The following is a 27071-nucleotide window of genomic DNA, read 5'->3' as shown; positions in this document are numbered from 1 at the left end:
TATGTAAAAGCTGAAATTACTCATCCCCTACAAAGCTGCACTACAAGAAACTTGATAAAAAGAAGTCCCTCCCACAGAAGAATGATGGTACCAAAGGGAATCTGATCCTACTTTAGAGAATGAAGATCACTAGAAACATTAACTAGATGGGTAAACATAAAATAATTTTTTCTCATTTAAGAAATTACACTAAAAATAAGAAAAATTATAGCATGATGAAAATGTTCTGGAAGTGGACAGTGGTGATGGCTGCACAACACTGTAAATATACTTAATGCCACTGAATTGTACACTTAACAAGATTAAAATGGTAAGTTATATGTTATGTATATTTTACCACAATAGGAAAAAAAAAATAGAAAGGTAGTGTAAGGTTGATAATGAATACAGAAATAAAATGTATAAAACAAGAGCACTTGGCCAGGAAAACAGAAATGTGAGGTTCTTACATGAGACATGAAGTGGTGTAATACTGGTAAGACATATGCTATAAACTCTAAAGCAACCTCTTAAAAACAAATGAAGTATAACTAATAAATCAACAAGAGATAAAATAGAATAAAACAATACTTTATTAATGCAAAAGACAGAATAAAAAGGGGAAAGGGGAACAGAGAATAGGACAAATTTTTTTAAAAAAGCTAGATGACAGGAGTTAAACTCAACTATATCAATAATCACATTAAAATAATCATATATCAAAGATCAATTAAAAGGTACAGGCTGTCTGATTGCCTTTAAAGAGACACCACTCAACTGTGCTGCCCTGTAAGAAATCCACTTTATTATTTTTATTTTATACCTTTATTAAAAATAATGTTTTTTAAATATGTTTTACTGATTATACTGTTACAGTTGTCCCAATTTCCCTTCCCTCTGCTCCCTTCCACCCAGTGGCCCCCCTCTCTCCAGTTGTCCCCCCCTTTTAGTCCATGTCCATTGGTTGTGCATATAGTTCTTCTCAATCTCTTCCTGTCTACTCCATTCCCTCCTACTATGCTTCTTAATTCTCGTACGATCTCCCTCCCTTACCCCCTTACCACTCCCTGCTGACCTCCCCACAATATGTTCCCCATACCTATAGTTCTTTTTCCACTCCCGTTGCCTATTTAGTTTGCCTTTGTTTCAATTCCCTAGCTTCTGGTTGGTTCTTGTGTTGCAGTTTTCATTTTAGTATTCATAGCTTTGATCCTCCTTTTTCTAAACCAGTCCCTTTAACATCTCATATAACAGTGGTTTGGATCTGATGAACTCTTTCAGTTTTATTTTGTCCTCGAAGGACTTTCTCTGCCCTTCTATTCTGAATGACAATTTCGCTGGATAAAGTATTTGTGGTTGTAGGTTTTGGATTTTCATTACTTTGAATATTTTTTGCCAGTCCCTTCTTGCCTGCTGGGTCTCCCTTGAGAAGTCAGCTGATAGTCTAGTTGGGACCCCTTTGTACATGATTCTTTTCTTCTCTCTTGTTGCTGTTAAGATCTTTAACTTTTGGCAATTTTATTATAATGTGTCTTGGAGTGGTTCTCCCTGGGTCCAGTTTTTCCGGAACTCTCTGTGCTTCCTGGACCTGTAAGTGTATTTCCTTCCCCAAGTTTGGGAAGTTCTGCTTTATTATATTTTCACTTAATTTTTCAATTTCTAGTTCTTCTTCGCCCTCTGGCAATCCTATAATTCTTATGTTCGATCTCTTATAGCTGTCCCAGAGGTTGCTGATCCTCTTCTCACTTTCCTTGCTTCCTGTTTCGTCTCTCCGTACTGGTTGACTATTTGTTCCTTCTCTGTGTTTCGGTTTGATTTGAACTCTGGATTTTATTTCCTCACCATTTGTCTCGTATGTGTTTTTGAGTGGTTTTCAATCCTTTCTCGTCTTTTTCCAAATCTTTTGTTAATTCTGTAAGCCACCTAATAACAATGGCTCTGAACTGAGCCTCTGACAGGTTTCTTATTTGTTCATCTGTCAGATTCTTCATCTGTTGCCTGGTGAGCTGCACCACCGGGATTTCTGTAGTTGTCTGCCTCATTTTGACAGATTTGCGTTTCGCTTTCTTGGGCCGGCTACAGGGGGCGGAGCCTGTGTACTCGGCACAACCCAATGGCTGACCGCGATCCGCAACCTTTTTCGCCGCGCTGTGGCGCTTTGTCGTCACTGCCCAGCGACTGTTGGTGATACACAACCTATTTCGCGGCACTGTGGCGCTTTGTGTAGGGGCGGGGGTCCAAGATGGATTGCTGCCGTTATTCTGTTATTCTCCGCTGGGAGAGCCGGATCTGTCCTCCCGCCCTCTGGGCCTCACCGTCCGAGGTGATGCGGTGGCTGCTTTTCCCAGCGCTTGGGGTCGGGAGCTGCTGCAGCTCGACTGCAGCCAGGACTGCTCTTCCTGCCGCTGTCCCTGGTGCTACCGCAAACAGCACCGCCTGATTCGCTCTTCTTACCTGCCCGATGAGTGCCACTGGTTTATAACTTCGTACGTTGGGCTTCTGTGTAGTTTTATTTTCTGGAATTTCTAGTTATCTTTTGCTTTGAGGTAGTTGTATTCCTTTCTAGTTGCAGAGGGAGACCAAGCATGTCAGTTTAAGCCTCCATCTTGGCCGGAATAAAATAATACGTTTTGAAGTTGCAAAAATAGTAGAGTTCCCATATATTCTTCACCCAGCTCCTCCTAACAGACCCTTATAGATTCATGGTGAAATTATAAAAATTATGGAATGACATTCATATATTATTAACTAAATTACAGAATTAATTTGAGTTTCATCAGTTTTTCCACTGATGTCTTTTTTATGTTCCAGGATTCAATCCAGGATCCCACACTGAACTATTATGTCTCTTTATTACCCTTCAATCTACGATGGTTCTTCAGTCTCCCCTGGTCTTTCATGACCTAGACACACTAAGCACTGTTACTTTGTAACATGTCTCTCAATTTGGATTTGCCTGTTTTCTGATGATTAAATCAAAGTTACATGTTTTGGGAAAGAATATCACAGGGGTGATGTGCCCTACTCAGTGATTATAACAGAGGGTACGAGATATCACTGAGTCTTATAACTGATGATGCTGACCTTGATCACTTTTTTAAGGCAGCATTTGCCAAGATTCTCCACATAAAGTTACTTTCCCTTTGTGATTAATAAATATCACAGGAGAGCTACTTCAATATTACATAAATAAACTGTTTCTCCTCAAACTTCCACCCATTCATCCATTAGTGAAACTTGCCTACAAGAAGTTTTACTAGTGTGTGTGCTTCATGGTAATTTTGTATTCCAAAATTTCATCTATGGTCATTAAATGGAAAAGAAACCCACTTTGAGTATAAAAGCACAAATCAGTCAAGAGGACAAGAAAAGATGTGTCATGCTAACATTAATCAAAAGATACGTCGAGTTGCCATATTAATATCAGACAAAGTAGATTTTTAAGCAAAGACTATTACCAGGGATAAGGTCATTTCATAATGATAAAGGGATCCATTCATCATAAAGATATAACAACGCTGAAATTTTACATACCTAAAACCAAACCTTCAACATACATGAAGAAAAAAACTGATAGTAATAAAAAGAAAAAATATATAAATACACAATTAGAGTTGGAAGTTTCAACATTCTTCTTTCAATAATTGATAGAAAAGTACATAAAAATTTGTAAGGATATATTAGATTTGAGTAAGAGTATCAACCAATTAGCGCTAATTGACATTTATAGAACACAACCAAACAACAGGAAAATACTCATTGTTTTCAGGTACTCATGGAAGAACATTTACAAAAATAGACTATATTATGAGCCATAAAACAATTCTCAAAAATTTAAGAGGATTCAAATGATATAAAGTATGTTTCTGACCAAAAATATAAGACTTCTTAGAAATTAAAAAATGGGTATATTAGCACAGACTTTAAAAAGATAACAAAGTAAGGGAAGATTATAAACACCATTAAGTAAAAAAAACCCAACAACTTTGATTAAATGGATGAATTCCTTAAAAGAAACAAACTATCAAAGTTCATAGAGGAAAGAGATAACCTGAATAGTACTCTATTAAAAGAAATGGAATAAGGTAAAACCATCCCACTAAGAAAATTCCAGGCTCAAATGGCTTCACTGTTGAATCCTGTCAAACATTTAAGTAAAATTCAATACCAACTTTAAACAATGTCTTAAAAGAAACAGAGAAACACTTCCCAACTAACTCTTATGAGGCCAGCATTATCCTGACATATCACAGAAAATTAAACTACAGACCAACATCCCTCAGGAAAAGATACAAAAATTCTTAAAATTTCAGCAGACTGAATCCAACAATATAAAAAAGGATAATACTTCACAAGTGGGGGGAATTATCCTAGGAATGTAAGAGTAGCTAAGCAGTCAAAAGGCAATCAATGTAAATTATCATGTCAACAGAATAAAGATGAAAAAAAAACATAATTATCCCAAGAGATGCAGAAAAAGCAATGGAAAAATTCTGATACAATTTATGATGAAAACTCTCACCAAACTAGAAATAAAAGGAAACTTCCTTAACCTAATAAAGAACATCTACAAAAAAAAAAAAAAAAGTACAGCTAACATCATACTTAAAGGTGAGAGATTGAATGATGATGTCTCCCTAAAATCAGGAACAAGGCAAGAATGTTCTTACCTCTTCCATTCAACATCATATTGGAGATTTTAGGAACTGCAATAAAACAGAGAAAAGAAAGGAAAACCAGACTGGAAAGCAGGAACAAAAAACTGTCCTTATCACCAACAACACAATTTGTCTATGTAGAAAATCCTCCGGGATCTACCAAAAGCGCTTTTATAACTAATAAATGAGTTTAATAAAACTACAGGATACAAGATCAATATAGAAACACCAACTGTATTCACTTAAGAGAGCAACTAAATACATGAAAAAATACTCAACATCATTAGCCATTAGGAAAATGTAAATTAAAATCACAATGAGGTATTGCTCCACAGCTATCAGATTGGCTAAAAAAATTTAAAAATACAATGACAACACCAAATCTTGGCAAAAAGGCACAGAAACTAGGTAAATTACACATTGATGGTGGAAATATAAAATGGTACAGCCATTTTTAAGATAATTTGGTACTCTTTTAAAAAAAACTAAACACAAATATCTTAGGACCCAGCAATTGAAAAAACTAAACATAAATTCGTACTAGGCATTTATTCCAGAGACATGAAAACAAGTTCACACAAAAACTTCTATACAAACTTTATTTGTGAGAGCCCCCAAAGTGAAAAAACCCAGACATAGTTCAAAGTTAAAAGAGTCAACAAACTGATCATCCATAAAATACTACTGAGCAATGAAAAGGAATAAACCATTGTTACACATGGCACCTTGTATAAGAATTATGCTGAATGGAAAAAAAAAAACAACAGCCAATCCCAAAAGTTTACATACTGTATGCGTCCATTAATATAACATTCTTGAAATAAGAAAATTATAAAAATAAAGAACAGAGTAGTAGGTGGCAGAGGTTGGGGAAAAGGAGGGCAAGAAAGCTATGGCTATAAAAGGATAGCATGAGGGATCCTTGTGATGTACAATAACTCTTTTCTGCATCATGAATGTACACATAATAAAACTGGACAAGTACACACACATAAATTCAAATCAGTCCATGTAAAACTGGTACATTCTGAATAAGAATGTATTGATGTGAATTTCCTGGTTGTGATACTGGTTTAATGTACTATACTATACTATAATATTACACATTGGGGATACTGATTGTGTTACAGAACAGGGGTGTCCAAAAACCCCCAGAGCTTGCAGCTGGGGGATGGGCAAAAGGAAGGAGCTTTCAGGATGCCTTCACATGTCTGAGGCTGGTGGCTACTGTCTTTGTTACACAAATGGCTTGGATGCTTCCAAGGCCACGAGGAGATGTGAGGGGTCTTGGACCAGGGGATGGTATGGAAAAAGCAAACAGAGCCTGCGTGAGGTTCTGTGAATGGGCAGAACTGTAGACCATGACAACACAGTCAGGGATCTAAAAATGGGTGGCAGACATTTTTAACTGGGTTCTCCATGCAGATTACAAAGAAGGAAAAACTACGTGTAGTTTACAAGGAGGCTGAGAATCCACAAGGTTTTTGGATTAAAAGCTGGCGAGCACCTTAACAGAGACAAGGCCTCCCCAACTAGAATTGAATGACTGGCGGCAACAGGTAAAGCTGAACTGTGTTTAGAAAGTAGGGAAACGGTATCTCTGTTCTAAAACTAGCCTGGTTTGGTAGGGGGAGGCAAGGATATGTGTTTGTGGGTGTTTTAAGGAACATAAGACTTAATGGCAGAAATCCACAAATAATCTAAATCTATATAACTATTAAATAAACAATTCTTTTTCTTTTCACTAAACTCTGGTATTGAGAGTTATAATTCTGGCGGCGGGCAATCGGGCCCCTAACAAAACAGCCCGTGGGTTCTGTTTCAATTGGAGCAGCCCAGGGGTTCTGTTAACAATTGGGTGAAGGGTATAATTAATCTTTAAATTATTTCTTACAACTGCATGTGAATCTACAATTATCTCAACATAAAGTTTTGTAAGGCAACAAATGTTATCATGTTACATATACAAGATATATATATTAAATTTAATAGGAATAACCCTGAAGTTGCTAAGAAATCCCCAACAAAATATCTACATTTTGTTGATTTTCAACAAAAATTATAACACAATGTGTGACATTTTCTTTCATCTTCTTTATACTTCCTAAAAGACCTTTAATAAATGTGAATCTTTTTTTGCTTAATCCTTTTACCTTATTCACCCAGTCCCCTAACTACCCGCAGATGTCAGTCTGTTCTCTGTATCTATGAGTCTGTTTCTATTTTGTTTCTTAGCAAAAACAAACAAAGAAAGAAAGAAAAAACCACCTCATAGTCAGATAACAGTATGGTCATTACCAGAGGGAAAGAGAGATTGGAAGGGAGAAGATGGTATAGGGGGATAACTGGTGATGTTAGGCAACTTGATTTGGGGTGGTAAACACATAATACAATATATAGATGATGTGTTATAAAATTATACACCTGAAACCTATATATTTTTATTAACCAATGTAAAAAAATAAGGTCACTGCCATGGGAACTGCCCAATTTCAGAAATAATGTTATTCCTGAGGTGGGGAAACAATGCTGAAGATCATCTATTTAGTAACGGTTATTTTAGCAACTGTAGTTTAGATATTTCTAACCCCATTTTCACCTGTCTTTACCAGTCAGTGGGAACAATGTGGTCAAAAAAATAAATGTGAATTTCTTTTACTAATGAACAAAATGTAGAAGAAAAATTCCAGAAATAGAAGTATATGCAGAAGAATGTGGAATTTCACTTACCGTAAAAATAATTTTTTAAAAACCAGTTGTATGTCTATACACTAGCAACAATCAGAAATTGAAATTTAAGAAAAATAATTTACAGCAACATCAACATATTTTAAATACTTGTGGATGTTTTATAAACCATCAAAAAAATGTTAACGATAATTTGACAAACCACCAAAAAAGCTCTTGACAAAAATTGTCCAAGGTTTATACACTGAGAATTACATGCAAAATGCTGAAAATAAATTAAATAAAAAAATTAACGGATAGCTATACCATGATCATAAATCAGAAGATTCAATATAATCTTAATTCTCCCTCAAACTGACTTATAGATGTCTTGTACTCTCAATCATAATACCAGCAGGCCTTTTTGTCGAAATTGAAAACCTGATTCTAAAATGTATAAAAGAATGCAAAATACCTACAGGAGCCAAAACAACTTTAGAAAGCAACAAAGTTGGAGGACTAATACTATATGATTCAAGCCTTACTTCAAAGCTCAGTAGGAGAAAACGTAACATTTGCATACAGACAAGCAGGCAAACAGAAGGATTCAAAAACAGACCCACACATAAATGTTAAAATTATTTCTTTCCAATTTTTTATGTTGTGCTAAATACACATAACAGAAAATTTACTATCTTAAACATTTTTTAATCCTTTCTGGCAATCTACAGTATGTCTTTCAATTGGAGAGTTTAATCCATTCACTTTTAAAGTAATTGCTTCTGTCACTTTGCTATTTGTTTTCTATATGCTATATATATATGTGCTATATATATCGTCGGCAGCCGTCCGTCTCGAGAGACGATGGTGTAGCTTCTTAAGAGTCTATCTGCACCGCCGAGAATGGCTGTGCAGTCCAACTCGGGAGTGACACGGTATATGTCTCCTCCCGTGTTGAATCGACATCTTGTGATGACGCTGGAGTGTCCTCTCCAGTGAAGCTGAAGCTACAGAGCCTGGGCAGGGTGATATGGAGGATCTGCTGTTGCCCATGCAGCAGACCCCCCCTCTCTTCGCAGCTGAAGGATCCAAGGGAAAGACGGAGTCAATACAGCTTGGCTTCAGGTGCGCCGCAGGAGTTGCCGGTGTTGACTACAACGTCAAACCGCCTTAGGGACTCCGGCTCCGGATTTTCTGTCGGGGTTTACTCCCTTAGCCTTTCCCCTGAAGAGGTATGCCGCAAGGCAGCGGAGGTTTTTTGGAATCAGAGTTTTCCTTCTCTGATGTGCCCTGACTGGAAGATCGAACCAGCGACACTTAGCTCGCAGGCCGACGCTCAATCCACTGAGCCAAACCAGCCAGGGTTGCTATATATATATATACACATATATATATTTGTCCATTTCTGACATTACTATCTTTTGTTTAGTTGAATTTTTTGCAATAAACATTGTAATTCCTTTTTCATTCTTTTTGCCTGTATTTGGAAGGCATTTAACATGAAAGTTATAACACTCTAATTTTAATTTATACCAGCTTAACTTCAATAGCATACTAAAATTCTGACCCTTTAATGGCTCCACCCTTATCCCTGTCTCTGTCACAAAATTACATCTTTATACATTGTGTCCAAAAACATAAATAATTATTTTACATGCATTATTCTCTTAAATTACATAGAAACAAAATGTGGAGTTACAAACCAAAGTTACAATGCTACTAGTTTTTAGAGTAATTATATTTTAAATGTATCAGTCTTTTAAATCATGTAGAAAATAAAAGTAGGGTTATAAATTGTTATTACAGTAATATTGCTTTTATCACTGCCTATGTATTTATTTACCTTTAAGATCTTTATTTCTTTATACACCTTCAACTTACTATACAGGTCCTTTCGGTTCAACCTGCAGAACTCTTCTTTAGCTTCTTGCAGGATCAATGTAGTCGTAACAAACTTCCTCAGCATTTATCCAGGCATGTGTTAATTTCTCCTTTAAAGAACAGTTTTGCTGAATAGAGGACTCTTAGCTGAAGTTTCTTTCTTCTTCTAGGACTTTGAATATATTGGTCCACTGCCTTCTGGTCTCCAAAATTTTTGATGAGAAATCTGCTTATATTATTGAGGATCCCTTATATGTCATGAGTGGCTTCTCTATTGCTGCTTTCAAAATTCTGTCTTTGGATAGTTTAATATAAATGTGTCATGGTGTGAGTCTTTATTAGTTCATCTTGTTTGGAGTTTATTGAGCTTCTTTATATTCATGTCTTTCACAAACGTTGAGATATTTTCAGCCATTATTTCTTCGAAGATTCTGTCTGCCCTTTCTTTTCCTTCTGGGACCTCACAATGCATATGCTGGTCTGAGTGGTGGTGTCCCACAGGTCCCTTTAGTTCAATCTTTTTTCTGTTTCTCAGACTTGATAATATTCATTGTTCTACCTTTAAGTATGCTGATTCTTTCTTCTATCTTTACAAATCTGCCTTTCAATTCTTCTAGTGAATGTTTCATTTCAGTTATTGTACTTTTCAGCTCCAGAATGTCTTTGATTTTTTTCTGAATTTTCTCTTAATTGATATTTTCATTTTGTTCATACATCATTTTCTTGACTTTCTCCACATCTTAATTACTTGAGCATCTTTAAGACAGCTGTTTTAAAGCCTTTTTCTAGTAAATCCTTCCATCAGGTCTTTTACAGGAAGTTTTCTTTGAATGGACCACACTTTCTTCCTTATTTGTATGCATTGTGATTTTTTGTTGGTGTTGTTGAAAACTAGACATTTAAATCTAATAAAGTGGTTAACTCTAGAAATTGTATTTTCCTTCTTCCCCAGGATTTGCAATTTTTTTTTTTAAATTAAAATGTATTTGACATATAATATAGTGTGTAAGTTTAAGGTGCACAACATGTTGATTTGATAAATTTCTTTGTCACAATATAACTCTTTGTCGCCTTAGCTAACACCTCTATAATGTCACATAACTATCTTTTTTCTGATGGGAATAATTAAGATCTAATCTATTAGCATGTTTGATGTTTATAATACAGCACTGTTACCTTTAATCACTAAATTGGATTAGATCTCTTTCTACCAGTTTGCAAGTTTGTACCCTTTAAACAAAATCTCTCCTATTCCCTCACCCCATAGTTCTTGGTAACCACCATTCTACTCTGTTTTTACAAGTTTAGCTTTTTTAGATTCCGCATATGAGCAATAGCATACAGTATTTGTCTTTCTCTGTCTCACTTACCTCACTTACCACAATGTCCTCAAGGTCCCTCCATGTTATCACAAATGGCAGGAATTCCTGCTATCTCATGGCTGAATAATATTCTATTGTAGGTACCCACACACACATACACATACATTCTATTGCATTAATCTGTTGACAGGTATTTAGGTTGTTTCCTTGTCTTGGCTATTATGCAGTAAACATGGAGTGCATATACTTCTTTGATATCTATTTTCACTTCTTTTGGGTATATATACAAAAGTGCAATTGCTGGATCTTATGGTAGTCCTATTTTTAATTTTTTTCATCTTCAACCAAGGACATTTCTTCATTGCTTTTAGAAAGAGGAAAGGAGAGAGAGAAGCATCAATCAGTTGCCTTCCACAAGTGCCTGGACTGGTGATCATACACACTCCGACTGTGACTAGACTGGGGAGTAAACCTTCAACCTTTCAGTTATGGGTTGACGACTCCAATGAGCTGAGCCACACCAGGTAAGGCTATCTTTAATTTTTTGAGGAACCACCATACTGTTTTCCATAGTGGCTGCACCAATTTACTTTCCCATCAATAGTATACAAGAGATCCCTTTTCTTAATTTTCTCTCCAACACTTGTTATCTATTGTCTTCTTGATAATAATAGCCATTCTAACATGGGTGAGATAGTATCTCATTGTGGTTTTTATTTGCATTTCCCTGATGATTCATGAGTTGAGTATCTTTTCATGTTCCTGTTAGCCATTTGAATGTCTTCTTTGGAGAAAATGTCTATTTCATTTCTCTATTTTTAACCAATTTTGTTGTTATCAAGTTGTATTGAGCTCTTTATATATTATGGATATTAACCCCTTACTGACGTATGGTTTGCAAATATTTTCTCCCATTCCGTAAGTTGCCACTTCATTTGGTTGTTTCCTTTGCGGTGTACAGTCATTTAAGTTTGGTGCAGTTGCACATACTGGTTTTTTGTTTTATTTGTAATTTTGGTCTTGCTTGTTGTTATTAATTGTTCTGAGCTATGTCTGTGCCAAAGATAAGCCTGAGATACAAATTTAAGATCTTCTCAGGTCTTTTCTGAGTCTGTGCCTTTCTCTGGGTATGTGTGGTGATTTTCTAGTTTCCACATATATGTGGTTGCTTTTGAAAGTTGTAGTCTTCAATCTGGTTCCCAGAAGAGGGGAAAAAAATGAAGGTGGAGATGGAGTCTTTTAAATCCCCTGGAAGTTATTTCAGCTAATGCGGGATGGACTTGCAACAATTGGGAGAAGTGCAAAGACAATGACCTCTGTCTCTTTGTCTGCAACTCCTGTGATCAGAAGTAGCAATCAGAGGACAGTTGCCCAGTATTTGATGGACAGCCCTTTTTGCCCCCTTGGGCTCCTACAAGATATGTTCAAACTGCTCCAGGAATAAGTTTATAGCTGACTGCCTCAGAGCTGGGGGTAGGGCCTGGGTAGCTGCTACTGTGCTCACAATTAAAATTTATCCAAGTTAACTGCAATTTACTGTTCAAGTCTTCCCCTGAAGTTGCATACCTTCAATAGAATCCAGAGCTCCAAAACAGATTTTGCCAGTGCAACTGTTGTCTAGATGAAGAGACAGATTTCTGGTGCTCCCTACTCTATTACCTTTCCAGAATCCTCTGGATAGTTGATTTTTGACAAAGGAACCAAGTCAATTAAATAGGAAAAGGACAATATTTTTAATAAATGTTTCTGGAACAATTGTATAGTCACATGCAGAAAAAATCATCCTCAAACTCTACCTCACATCATACACAAAATTAACTGGAAATGGATCATAAATCTAAAAGTTAAAAATATAAACCTTCTAAAAGAAAATATACACAAAAAATACCATCATGACCTTGATTTTACAGATTTTTCATACATAATACAAAAATTATGAGAGGGAGAGAAGGGGATAAGTAAGGGAAGGGTTTAATTAAAGAGCCTGTATGAAAGACTCATGGACATGGACAACGGGGAGGGATATGATTGTGGGAGAGGGGGTGGGTTGGGTGGGGGAGAGAAATTGGGGGAAAAGGGGACAACTGTAATTGAAAAACCAAAAAAAAAAAAAAAAAAAAAAAATTATGAATTACAAAAGCAAAAAATTTACACTTAATCAACATTAAAAACTTTGCTCCTTAAAAGATGTGAAATAAAATTAAAAAGTCAAACCAGGGACCATGAGAAAAATTTTGCTAAAAATATATTGGGCAAAATACTTGTATCTAAAATATAAAAAGACTTCTTACAACTCAATAATATAACATACCCAATATTTTTCAATGCATAGAATACTTGAAAGACATTCACCAAAAAAAAAAAAAAGAAATTCAGATGGCAAATAAGCCTACAAAAAAATTCCCAACATTATTAGTTATTGAAGAAATGCAAATTATAACTATAATGAGAACCACAATACACCTACTAGAATGGCTAAAAATAAATGACCATATTAAGTGTTGGTAAAAACACGGAGCAACCAGAACTTTAATACACTGATAGTGGGAATGTAATGTGGTAACCAGTTTGGAAAATAGTTTGGCAGTTTCATAAAGAGTTAGACTTCCGGCCAAGATGGAGGCATAGACAGACACGCTGGGTCTCCCTCTGCAATTAAGAAGGAATACAACTATCTCAACACTAGACACAACCAGAAGTTTCAGAAAATCAAGCTACATGGAAGTCCAACAAACAAAGATATAAAGAAATACTCATCCAGACAGGTAGGAGGGGCAGAGCTGGGGCGGAGAGGACACGGTGTGGTGGCAGCAGCAGATGTGGTGTGGTGGCGGCAGCAGCAGGCCAGCGGAAAGTGCAGTCACATGTTTTAAAAAGTCGGGAGGGACATCTGGGGAGCGTTCCCAGCTCCTGACCAGACCCCACAAATCATGGTCCCAGCGCCAGGGAAAATCAAGCTTCATTGCTTCTGACTCTGCAAACCTGTGGTGGTTGGGGCAGAGGCAGAAACTGCTGGTCTCTCAGCAGAGTCCACTTGTTTAAAGGGCACCCACAGTCTTAGAACATCCACAGACCCACCCACTCTGGGAACGACAGGCAGGGCAACAGCTCGAGAGGCGCCAGTCCAATATGAAAGTGGGAGAAGTACCTGGAAAACGGGCAGGTGCTGAGCAAGCGGCATTGTTCCCTCTCGTACCCCTCCCCCACATACAGCGCCACAACGTAGTGAAACGGGTCAACCTGTACTGACAAATACCTAAGGCTTCACCCCCTATAACATAAGAGGTGCGACAGCCCTTGCCCAAATTACAGAGGCAAACACAGAAAGATGAGGAGACAGAGAAGTACGACCCAGAAGCAGGGGCAGATCAAGGTCCCAGTGGCACAACTAAGCAATGAGCAGGTAGCACGCCTAATGGATGAGGAGATACATAACTTAACAGATGCAGTTTAAGGCAGTGGTGATTAGGATGCTCACAGCTCTGACAACAAAGATTAAACAGGACTGGGAAAGAATGAAGGCTATCCTGGATGAAATCAAGGAATATCCATATGAAACAAGTGGTGAAGGAAAGGAAACCAGGGTTCAAATCAACAAATTGGAACATAATGAAGAAACAGTCAACCAGTACAGAAGGAGGAAATGAGAATTAAAAAAAAGAGGCTTAGAAACCTCTGGGACAGCTACAAACGTGCCAACATCAGAATCAAAGGGGTGCCAGAAGGTGAAGAGGGAGAGCAAGAAATTGAAAAATTATGTGAAAAAATAATGAAGGAAAACTTCCCTAATTTGGGGAAGGAAATGGACATACAGGTCTGGGAAGCACAGACTCCCAAACAAACTAGACCCAGGGAGTACCACACCAAGACACATCATAATCAAAATGCCAAAGGTTAAGGATAAAGAGAATTTTTTTAAGTCTATTTTATTGATTATGTTGTTATAGCAGTTTCAATTTTTTCCCATTTGCTCCCCTCTGCCCAGTACACCCCTTCCCTCCAGGAACCCCACCCCTCTTAGTTTATGTCCATGGGTCATGCATATAAGTTCTTTGGCTTCACCCTTTCCTATATTATTCTTAACACCCCCCTGTCTATTTTGTACCAGCCAATTATGCTTCTTAATCCCTGCACCATTACCCCATTTCTCCCCCTCCCCTCTCCCAGCTGATAACCCTCCAAATGATCCCCATACCTATGATTCTGTTCCCATTCTGGTTTGCTTAGTTGGGTTTTGTTTTTTTTTTTTTTAGATTCATTTGTTGATAGTTGTGAGTTCATTGTCATTTTAGTGTTCATGGTTTTGATCTTTTTTTTCTTAAGTAAGTCCCTTTGACATTTCATATAATGATGGCTTGGTGACGATAAGCTCCTTTAGCTTTACCTTGTCTGGGAAGCACTTCATCTGCCCTTCCATTCCAAATGATAGCTTTGCTGGTTAGAGTAATCCTGGTTGCAGGTTGCCTTTCATCACATTCAATACTGCTTGCCAGTCCCTTCCTGCCTAAAAAGTGTCCTCTGAGAAATCAGCTGATAGTCCTATAGGCACCCACCCCCCTGTAGGCAACTCTCTGCCTTTCTCTTGCTGCCCCCAGGACTCTGTCTTTATCTTTACCTTTGGCATCTCAGTCATTATGCGTCCTGGTGTGGTCCCCTCTGGGTCCATTTCACCAGGGACCTTCCGTGCTTCCCAGACCTGTATGTCCATCTCCTTCACAAAATTTGGGAAGTTTTGCTCATTTTTTTCAATTCTTGCTTCTTCATTCTGCACTGGTTGACTGTTTTTTTTTTTCCTTATGTTCCAAGTCATTGATTTGAACCCGTTTCCTTCCCTTCACCATTGGTTTTGTGTGGATTTTCCTTCGTTTCATTTAGCATAGTCTTCACTTCTCTTATGCGTTTGCCATACTCAAGCATATCTGTCAAGCCTGTGAGCATCTTTATCACCACTGTTTTCAATTCTGCGTCTGTTAGGTTGGCTATCTCCTCATTTGTTAGGTTGGCTATCTCCTTGTCGGTTAGTTCTCCCACTGGAACCTTGATCCGTTTCCTCCTCATTGACAGGCTCCGGTGTTTTTTGCCTCCATGTCCCAAGTAGAGTTGTCGCTTCTGTACGCTGTAAGGGGTGGAGCTTAGTGATTCGTCAGTACAGGATGACCTGTTTCACCATGTTGTGGTGCTGTATGTGGGGGAGGGGTCCAAGAGGGAACAATCCGCCTGCCCAGCACTCGCCCCTTTACCAGGTACCTCTCCCACTTCCGCACCGGAGTGGTGCCTCTCTAGCTGCTGCCCTGGCCGTCGTTCCCAGAGTGGGTGGGTCTGCAGACGTTCTAGGACCATGGGGGCCCTTTAAACAAGCGGACGCTGCTGAGATCAGCAGTCTCTGCCTCCACCTCAACCCCACTTGTCTGCACAGTCAGAAGCAACGAGGCTTGATTTTCCCCGGTGCTGGGACCATGGGCTGACAGGTCCGTTGAGGAGCAGGAAATGCTCCTCAGGTATCCCTCCTGACTTTTTAAAACGTGTGACTATGCTTTCTGCTGGCCTGCCGCTGCCGCCACCACACCGCATCCTCTCCACCCCAGCTCTGCCCCTCCTACCTGTCTGGATGAGTATTTCTTCTTTATATCTTTGTTTGCTGGACTTCCATGTAGTTTGTTTTTCTGGAACTTCTGGTTGTTTCTAGTTTTGAAGTAGTAGTATTCCTTCTTAGTTGTGGAGGGAGATGAAGTGTGTCTGTCTACGCCTCCATCTTGGCCAGAAGTCCCTAAAGAGAGAATCTTAAAAGCAGCAAGAGAGAAGGGGAGAATTACTTAGAAAGGAGTACCTATAAGACTGTCAGCTGATTTCTCAAAAGAAACTTTGCAGGCAAGAAGGGACTGGCAGGAAATATTCAAAATGATGAAAAGCAAAGCCCTACAACCAAGATTACTCTATCCAGCAAAGCTATCATTTAGAATGGAAGGGCAGATGAAGTGCTTCCCAGACAAAGTAAAACTGAAGGAGTTCATCATCACCAAGCCATTATTATATGAAATGTTTAAGGGACTTATTTAAGAAAAAGGATATCAAAACTATGAACATTAAAATGAAAATAGTATCACAACAACCAACAACAGAAGCTAGGATATGGAACAAAGGTAAACTAAGCAGACAACCTGAGTGGGAACAGAATCATAGGTATGGGGAGCCTGTGGGGGAGGTCAGAGGGGAAGGGGGAGAGGGAGGGAAATGGTGCAGGAATTAAGAGAGGCAAGGTAGGAGGGTGGGAAATAGATGGGGATATTAAGAAGAGCTTTATGCACAACCCATGGAGATGGACTAAGGGTTGGGGACTGCTGGAGGAAGGGGGGTTGCTGGGTGGAGGAGAACAAACGGAAAAGAAATTGGGACAACTATAACAGCATAATCAGTAAAACATACAAAAAAATAAAATAAAATAAAAAAAGAGTTAAACACACACCAATCACATGACTCACATTCCACTCCTAGGTATTTGTCTACACCAGATTCAGAAAAATGTTCACAACACCTTTTTAAATGATAGATAAATCTGGATACATACCAAATGTTAATTAACAGGAAAATAAATTTTAGTATATTCATACAAAGAACTACTACTCAGCATTAAAAAGGAATAAACTATTGATACATGCAACACAGATGAAACTTAAAATTATGCTGAAATAAGATGGACAAAAACATACATAATATATTAGTCTATTTAAGTAATATTCAAAAAAATGCAAACAAATGTATAGTGACAGCAGATAAGTGAGTATCTAGGGATAGGGAGGGAATAATGAAAGGGACATGAGAAAACTTTTAGGGGTAATAGATATGTTTATTACCTTAATTGTATTGATGATTCCTTGGGGATACAGGTATGTCAAAATTTATCAAACTCTACACTTTAATTACCTCAACAAAGCCTTAAAAAAACCTGACAAATCAGAGAGTGAAAACTTAAATAAAAGAACAGCGACTAAGGAACTGAAAAAAAGATATAAGAAAGAAGGTAACTAGAACAAAAACAGAAACAAATATTTCTAGATAACAAAAGATATGTGTATAGCTAAGCAAATTTTTAAATAGCAACATACCAAAATTTAATGATAAATCAAGCAGCAGTCCTCAAAGTGTGCCTGGAGGGCCTTAAACACATCCAAAGAGTCTACAGTATCAAACTATTTTAATTCAAATTCTGTCTTGAGTGTACAGTGGAGTTTTCAAAGAATACATCATACACATCACAGATTAAATGTATACACAGATATGAGAATTCAGCTGAATTCTATCTGGTTGCAACTGAATTCTCATATCTGTTGCTGCAAATTACAATAAATCAAATACTTAAAAGATTCAGAAAACTATTAAAAAAACCACTCTTCTATTTTTTGTTTGGAAATATTTTTCATTACAAATATTTGTTAATATGTAATGAGTTTATTATTTTTAAATACAGTAGTAAATGAACACAGTATTTTTTAAATTCCTATTTTAACTCCTAATGGGGCACATATTGCTAGATAAAACCCATATAAATAACAATTCTTTGTTGGAGAAGCACTGCTGTCAATCTATCCTCATCTCTCTCTCCCCAGCAAGTTCCTCAGGGTTGGCTGGCCACTCTAAGGGAAGGATCCTACCGTAGACAATGATACACTCAACCTGTAGTCTGCAGCCTGCTGCTGGTCCACAAACTATTCCTGGATCATAATAAGCTAAGTACAGAAATTGAGAGTAAACTTTTAGAATTTACAGCAATTTTACATTGCTATTCAACCAAACACATATGGGCTTTTATTTTTAAGTGCTTGGCTTTTTTTCATTTCATTTTTGTAATTGCTAATTTTTATTAATTTTACAAAAATGTCAGTCTGCAACACTTTGGAAATGTTTAAAAGTAGTCCTTCGCTATAGATACACTGAGAAACACTGAACTAGATGTCTTATAATCAAATATAATTAGATAGCAATGGTCACAACCCTTAAAGCAAAATATTGTCAACAGACACTATTTCCGCATGATTAATGGCCCTCAAGAGAGCTTCCCCTCTGTATACAGCGTCTAATATAAATACCAAAGCATCACTCTTAAGATGGAAATTGGTAGTAATAAAGAAAATCATACATACCCTCTTCAGTGAAGAATTTTTCTATGGGTCCCACAAACTGGTTGATTTCATTAAGTTCATCTTGGCTAACTTCTGGAAATGGGAAAACTTCTTTCTAAAAATTATAAACACGTAGTAAAAACTAAGTTTTGCAACTTTCCATAATGGTACTATTAGTCATAAAGGACGATAACAAATTTGCTAGATTCATATCTGGTCGGCAGGACATTACCAATTGAAGGAATTAGAAAGCAAACTGCAGAAGGAGCTTAAGATACAGGAATTGTGTCTTAGTCTCTACCACCTAGATATATCCTCCTCCCCTACTCAAGCAGATTTATTACTGAATTTGATTGCTTTCCTTAGCAATAACCAGTTATGATGGTTTTCCCATAAAACACAGAGCCCTGGACTAACATTTCAAAGCCCTGGATTCTATTCCTTGATCTGCAGCTTACCAATCACGCAGCCTTCACCAAATCTCTACCTCTTCATACTTCCATTTTCTCACCAGTAATATGCTGGTAACATTTACTCAATGTCTTTGTAAGAACCATGAAAGACAACTGGTGTGAAAGCTCTTATTGAAATGTAAAATTTTACATTAGTTGATTAGTGAGCTCAAAGATGGTGCAGCTATTCTGGCAGGGTAGCTCAGTTGGTTAGAGCATCATTCCATTATGATAAGGTTGAGGGTTCGATACCCGGTCAAGGACACATATGAGAACCAACCAATGAATGCATAAATTAGTGAAACAGCAAATTGATGTTTCCCTTTCTCTCTCAAATCAAACAAACAAAAAATGCTGCTGCTGACTGGAGCATACTGTGGTTACAAGGTCTGACATCTGGTCAGGTTCCCACCCAGTTGCATACTACAGACTCTATTCCTCCTGCTCAATGACACCTGTTACTTAGGCTGAAAGTAACAGGGTCACTGCAGGAGGCACAGCTGTTGTGCCAAGTCAACCTTAATTCAGCCCTGGCTCCACCACTTCCTAAATGTGTCTCTGGTAAGTCACACAGCCTTCGTTAGTGTTAGTTTTTCTTCTGTTACAGATACCTCAGAGTTTCAAACCAGATGTGACCTGGAACATAAAGTAATTATTTGTATCAGATACTGGCTCTTGTTTCAACCTCAAAACTGGAAAACAAATTAGCTTTAAATCTCTTTCTCAAACCAATGAGTAGCCAATATTTCTGATTGGCCCAGGATTCCCCAGTGGGCTATCATTACATATTGCCTAAAATCATCTCACTGTGTCCTTAGTCCCTCTGGATCTTTGGGCTCCAGACATTCCTGCCAGCATGACATGACTATTTGGATTTGCACCCACAGCTACTGAGAAGTGATGTCCTAGATTACAAGCTGCCAGCCCCCAGAAGCCCTGCCTCTCCTCATGGCACCTCTCACCAAGTGTCTCAAGACAAGGTCTTCAAGGCAGAGGAATCTTCAATTTTCTCCCTTTAAATATCTCATCAACCCCAAAAGATTGCACTTTTTAAAGCAGTAAAACAAATTTTCAACCAAATCTAGTGCAGAAACCAAACATGTAAAACAGATAAGTCAAGCTGCTCTGGTTGTGACTTCAGACGGGGAGAAAGGTCACCCAAATGTCTCCCACTCAACTTCCCACTGGTCCCAGCAGTAACCCCAGGGGTACTTTCATGAATAGTGAGGGTCCAACTGAGGGGGAGTGTGACAACTATTGGTCTAGATGATCTTGAAGGTCTCAGAGACTAAGCATTTCAGATGCCATGCTGTCACTCAAATCCCAATAATGCTGTGGTACATGATGTTGACCTGAATCAGGACAATAGTGATGAAGGTGCTTAAAGAAGTCAGATTCTAAATATAGCCTTAAGGTAGAGAAAAGAAGATTAGTTGTAGATTATGAGAATAAGAGGTGACTTCAAGTATTTGGCCTACCAAGTTGAACAATAGAGTTGCTACCATCTATGATAAAGGAGACTGCTGGGATGAGCAGGATTGGGTGGAGAGAGCAGGAACTCAATTTTGCATATAGTAAATTTGAAATGTCTTTTAGACATCTAAGTGAAGTGTTTGGTAGAAAGGAATCGAGTTCAGGGGAGAAATCTGAGCTGGAGAAATAAATATGCAACATCAGCATACTGCTGGTATTTAAAGCAACAATACTAAATTAGATCATCCTAGGTAGGATTGCAGATGAAAACATCTACAGACTGAGTCTTAGAGAACTACAGTTCTGGTAGCCACCATCAAAGCCACAAATGCAAAAACCAGCCTCTCCCAGTCTATCCCACCCTCACACATCACAGCAGAGCCCAATGGAGGCATCTGGGACAACTTAGATTCTAGGACAACATTGCTATCACCATCTAGCTGCAGAAGGCAGTGCTAGGATTTCAAGGGCCTGGAACCTCATCACACACCATAATTCCTCATGGGAATGGTGCCCTAAGACTGAAGCAACCTGATTACAGAGGAGTACGCCACACCCTGAGAGAATACAGGGCATTTTCCATGGCCCAGCCAACACTCCCCCACAGAGATTCCTGAAGCACCAGAATACAAGAGAGAATAAAAACTTACACTTCAGTGCCACTTCATGGAAAAGAAAAGAAAGATTTCTTTTTTTTAAATTAATTTATTTAGTTTTTCTATTACAGTTATCCCACCTTTTCCCCCACTGCTCCCCCCCCAACACCACCCATCCCTTCTTCCAGTCAATCCCCACCCCATTGTCCATGTCCATGGGTCATTTATAGTAGTTCCTTAACTAGACCCTTCCTCTTTTCCCCACTTTTCTCCCTCCCTTTCCCCCTTCCCCCTGGTCACTGTCAGTCTGCTCCTTGTTTACATGCCTCTCGTTCTATCTTCCTTCTTATTATCAACCAGCTAAATAGACAAGTGTCAAAGGCATTTTTAAAAAGCAGATTTTATTCCCACAGTTGTATGGGCAGAGAAATAATCCATCAAATACCATGAATAACCAAGGTAACAAGGTCACTGAGAAAGAAAATGAAAAATAAACTTAAAAGCATAGAAGTATGTGATTAAATGACAGAGAATCCAAGATTGTAGTTCTGAAAAAAAGAACAAAATACATGAAAACTCAGAAAGGCAGTTTAATGAACCCTGAAATACAATCAATGAAAAGGGGACTACTTTACCAAAAAGACTGAAATCACAGAAAAGAGCCAAACAGAAATTCTCGAAATGAAGAACTCAATAAAAGAAATGAAAAATGAACAAGCAAGCTTAGGAAATAAGAAAGGATCAGATGGAGAAAAGAATTAAGACACCAAGGACAGAAATCCAGAAATGACTCAAATGGAAGTGAAAAATCAGAGTCTAAAAAAAAGGATAAATGAACTCTATGAGAATTATCTGATTCCATCAGAAAGAACAATATAAGAATAAGTATCCCAGAAGGAGAAAAAAACAAAGAAGGGAACAGAAAGCCTATTCGAACAAATAGTTGAACAGAACTCCCCAAACCTATGGAAAGAACTGGACACTCGAATCTAAGAAGCAAATAGAGCATCTAATTATCTCAATCGTAAAAGGCCTTCTGCAAGGCACATAATATTGAAAATGTCAAAAATCAATGAGAAAGAAAGAATTCTCAAGGTGGCCAGGGAAACAAAGCTGGTAACCTATAATGGAAATGCCATTAGATTATCATCAAATTTTGCAGCATAAACCCTACCAGCTAGGACATTGGAATCAAATACTCAAAGTATTGAAAGAGAGAAATCATCAGCCAAAAATAACATACCCAGAAAAATCATTCCCTAGATAAGTAGAAATAAAGACTTCTCCAGACATAAAAAAGCTGAAGAAATTTACCACCACAAGACCTGCATTACAAGACATACTAAACGGTGTTTTTCTACCTGAAACAAAAAGACAAAAAGATAAAAAACTATGAGTAAGACAACTAACAGAAGAAGAAAACTGCAAGCCTTGCTCAGAATAAGGCTTAAATATAACACTGAAGAGAGGAAAGATGGCGGCAGGGTAGTCAGCAGCCTGCTGGGTGTCTCCTATTGCAGAGGAGACTTGGAGGACAGACAGAGAGCACAGAGTGGGTGAGAGCAGCTTTCAGATCAGGCAAAGAGGGAGAGGAGAGTGGAAACATTGCCGGAGAGGAAAGGAACCTCCACCCGCACTTTATAAGGCAAGTCGCCGGGACTCCCACCCCGGCCCATCACCTTAAGCTGCACCTGGAAGGGACGCTGGAGGATCAACTCTGTAGCAGGGATCCGAGGGGGTGCAGAGTGAAGGCCGGGGAACTGCAGAGGCCTGGAGGCTGCGCTCCCGCTGTGGGCACCCTGTCCAGAGATGTCCGGGAGGGACCCAATGAAAAGGTGTGCTGGCCTTCCCCTGGGTCTGGATCTTTGGCTTAATTGTTGAGAAATCACATGTGTGACCACTGCACACTGCCAGGAGTTGAATTCTGTGGCCGTGGGCAGAGGCAGGAAGCTGCTTCCTAGCGACTTGTCAGGTGCAGATAGGGGAAGAGACACAGGCGGGTGGTGCCTGCGGACCGTGACTCCGTGCGCAGAGCTTTCACAGAGCCTGGAAGATTTGAGGGCTGAAACTCAGGCTGGGCCGCCGGCAGAGCTGAGAGTAAGCCAGGAAGGGTCTGGCTCTAGGAGGCATAAAACAACGTTTTGGTTTTTTGTTTGTTCATTTGTTTTCGCTGACCAGGGAGGAACAGCTGGAGGCACAGCAAGATTCTTAAGGGGAGCTGGCCCACGCACTTGCCCCGGGCTCCGGTGGGGGCGCAAGGTAGTGCTGTGGAAAAAAAAAACATTTGGGGAGCTCGCTCTCCTCCTGGTGGCAACAACCGGAGAAGAAGCAGGAGCCCGGCCTGAAGAAAGTACTCAGCCCCATCCCATGGTGCTTAAGCCTGACCTAGGATTTCAGAGTGACTATAGTAAACAGCGAAAGAGAGAGACCCTGGCAGAAGAGCACCGACAGCTGAGATTAGGCTGCCTAGATCCAGACTTGGACACAGCTAAAGCCAATAGGGCAGTTCCAGAAAGAGAAGAAAGTGGAAAAATACAAAAATTACAGAGACAAATTCCACTGTGACCTTTTATAGGAGTTGCCTCCTACATATTCTTTTAAATAATCATTCTTTGTCCTCCCAGTCTATGTATTATAAGTAAACATTTTGTATTATAGTTTATTTTAAATAATATATTTTGCTCTTCCCTTTTCTCAATTTTACCATTTGACTTTCTCTTACTATCAATCGTTTCCAATCTGTATTCATTTCTTCTCACCTCTCCAGCCTCTTCACGAAATACACTTACTGTCTCTCCACCTTGATCCATCTGTGACACTCCTGCAACTTTATTCACAAGATCTCCACTACTCTCGTATTTCAAATCTCAAATCTTATCATTCCCCTCTCCTACTCCATCTATACCTTCCTCCAGTCCTTCTTTCACTTTAAATTTGAATTTTTCTCTGTCTTAGCCTGGTTTTCATTCCTCAGTCTAAGTATTCCTCTCCCTCTATCATCTCAAAATCACTTCCCTTTCCGCCAGACATCACTTAAGCTTCTCTTTCTTTTTTACCTCTTACTCCCATTCCACCTACATTAATCTTAGTTCATAGGTTACTGTTAGTGCCATGGTGAAATTTTTTCTCTAATTTGGGGCCTATTTTTTTTCTTTTCTTTTTTTTTCTCTCTTCTTATTCATCTTCCTTATTTCTTCTGTGTGTGTGTGTGTGTGTGTTTTGCTTCTTTGGTGGGGTCACTATACTAGTAGTAACACAGGCACTGAGAGGATTAAGGGGTATCGCTAGCCGTAACAGGCACTGGGGGTAGTCTGCCAGAACCTACTAGGATAGTGATACTCTCATTGAGTGTTACAACTAGTGATACCTCTTAGCTCCTTCAATGCCTGTTATTAAAGGCACCACTTTAAAGAGTACCTCCAACCATCCAAAAATCCCACCTCTCTCTCCATGGGTTAGAGCAGTTAGAGCATTAAAATAAAAAAAAAGCTCAACTCTTTGTCATAAAACAGACAGTGCGGGGCGAGAAGCGATGAGGTTTTTTTATTTGAACGCCTGAACCGGGCTAACTGCCAAAGGAAAAGTGGGGGGAAGTGGAGCTTTCAGAAGATGGTAGGTACTTTTTAACTCCTTAGCTCCTATTCTGTAATGCCCTGGACTCACACCATCTTAGTGCCAGTCTGTGGCTCCAGAAAAACGGTCAGTTTATGCAGGAGGGCGAGGTGGCTGGTGCTGTGTAGGACAGTGAGGCTGTCGGTCAGTGTTGGAGGGAGTGGTGGCTGCTGGAAGGATCGGTGGGCGGGTGCAGGCTTTCCTTTAGCTGCCCCACGTGCCTACTCCGGCCCGTACCTGCTTGTTGTGCATGAGTGATTTCCCACCTGCAGACTACAGTGCTCATGTATCCAGTGTCCTTTAAAAAAGTGTCTCTCTAATGGTCCATTCACATGATCTTATCTGTTTACAGATCCGAAAAAGCACTGATGACGTTACATCCATTTTTTTTTTTTTTTTTTGCAGACCCATTGACTGCGGAAACAAAATACAGTCATATAAATGGTGCCTAAGATAGTGTCCTCCGATAAAGTGTCCTCCTTATAAACTGTCCCCTATAAAGGTAAAACCTTAAACATGTCCCCCAAAACAGTGTGTCAGCAGCAGATCCACCCACATAACAGTATGTCAGCAGCAGATCCCCTATAAATGTGTCATTCCCTGATGTTCTCAGCTACAGCGCTCTCAACAATGAACGACATATTACTGACAGTTATTCCATTACTGTGTTTTCTTGCAGAAAAATACACCTCCTCATGCTATATACAAGGATGTCAAAGCAGAAAAGACTAGCATATAAAATTCCTTTTAAAATGGAGGTAGTAAAATATACTAAGGAACAATGGAAACAGAGCAGCGGAGAGACATTATGGGCTACCTCCAACTGAAAAAATGATGAAGGAATGAAGGAAACAGGAGGAAGAATCACAATACCAGATATCAAACAATACTACAAAGCCACTGTAATCAAAGCAGTCTGGTACTGGCATAAGAACAGACATATAGATCAATGGAACAGAATAGAGAGCCGAGAAATAAACCCAAGGGGGAAGGAACATAAAATGGAGTGAAAAGAGCCTCCTCAACAAATGGTGCTGGGAGAATTGGACAAGACATGCAAAAAAATGAAACTAGACCACCAACTTACACCATACACTGGAATAAACTAGAGATGGATCAAAGACTTAAATAAAGCATGACACCATAAAAGTCCTAGATGAAAACACAGGCAGGAAATTTTCAGATTTCCCTTATAGCAATATTTTCACCAATACATCTCCTAAGGCAAGAGAAATAAGGGAAAGAATAAACATGGGACTACATCAAACTATAAAGAGTTTCTGCTCAGCAAAAGAAAACATCAGCAAGATGAAAAGGGAACCAACAGTATGGGAAAACATATTTGCCAATGATACCTCAGACAAGGGATTGATCTCCAAAATATATAAAGAACTTATACGACTCAACACCAATAAGACAGAGAACCCAATTAAAAAATGGGCAAATGGCACTTCTCCAAGGAGGACACAAGGACGGCCCATAGTCATATGAAAGAATGCTCTACCTCACTAACCATCAGAGAGACGCAAATAAAAACCACAATGAGATACCACTTTACACCTGTCAGAATGGCCATCATCAACAAATCAACAAACAACAAGTGCTGGTGAGGATGTGGAGAAACGGGAACCCTACTGCACTATTGGTGGGAATGCAGACTGGTGCAGCCGCTATGGAAAACAGTATGGAATTACCTCCAAAAACTAAAAATGGAACTGCCTTTTGATTCATCAATTCCATTACTCGGATTACACCTGAAAAATCCTGAAACACAAATTCAAGAGAACCTATGCACCCCTATGTTCACAGCAGTGCTATTTACAATAGCCAAGTGCTGGAAACAGCCTAAGTGTCCACTTGTAGATGAGTGGATCAAAAAACAGTGGTACATTTACACAACGGAATACTATCCAGCAGAAAGAAAGAATTACTACCCTTTGCAACAGCATGGATGGAACTGGAGAGTATTATACTAAGTGAAATGTGCCAGGTGGTGACAGACAAATATCATATGATCCCACCTATAAGTGGAACCTAATGAACAAAACAAACAAATGAGCAAAATAGAACCACTGACTTGGAAATAAGGAACCCATTGAAAGCAACCAGAGGAGAGAGGAAGGGGGGATAACGGGGGGGGGGGGGGGGGGTCGAGTCAAGGAACAAGTATAAAGGACCCATGGACATGAACAACAGGGTGGGGATCAACTGTGGGAGCAGGGGTTGGGGCAGGGTAGAACAATGGGGAAATAATTGGAATAACTATAATTGAACAACAATAAAAAGTAAAAAGGCACGACATCCGTGCCCCACC

The 27071-nt window shown here is 39.0% G+C and overlaps 1 protein-coding gene across 2 annotated transcripts in view; it reads right to left on the bottom strand.

Moving 5' to 3' along the window:
- ACAD9 (acyl-CoA dehydrogenase family member 9) overlaps window positions 1–27071 on the bottom strand; it is a 77612-nt gene that overhangs the window by 43509 nt on the left and 7032 nt on the right. For both annotated transcript variants that reach the window (XM_090278841.1, XM_090278842.1), the window contains exon 2: window positions 18646–18739. In XM_090278841.1, coding sequence (XP_090134967.1) covers window positions 18646–18739 — 94 coding nt within the window. The remainder of the gene's footprint in view (window positions 1–18645; window positions 18740–27071) is intronic.

The sequence above is a fragment of the Furipterus horrens genome, unplaced genomic scaffold (assembly GCF_987537825.1).
Source record: "Furipterus horrens unplaced genomic scaffold, mFurHor1.1.pri manual_scaffold_1, whole genome shotgun sequence".
NCBI lineage: Eukaryota > Metazoa > Chordata > Mammalia > Chiroptera > Furipteridae > Furipterus > Furipterus horrens.
This window is presented reverse-complemented; position numbering and strand designations above follow the sequence as displayed.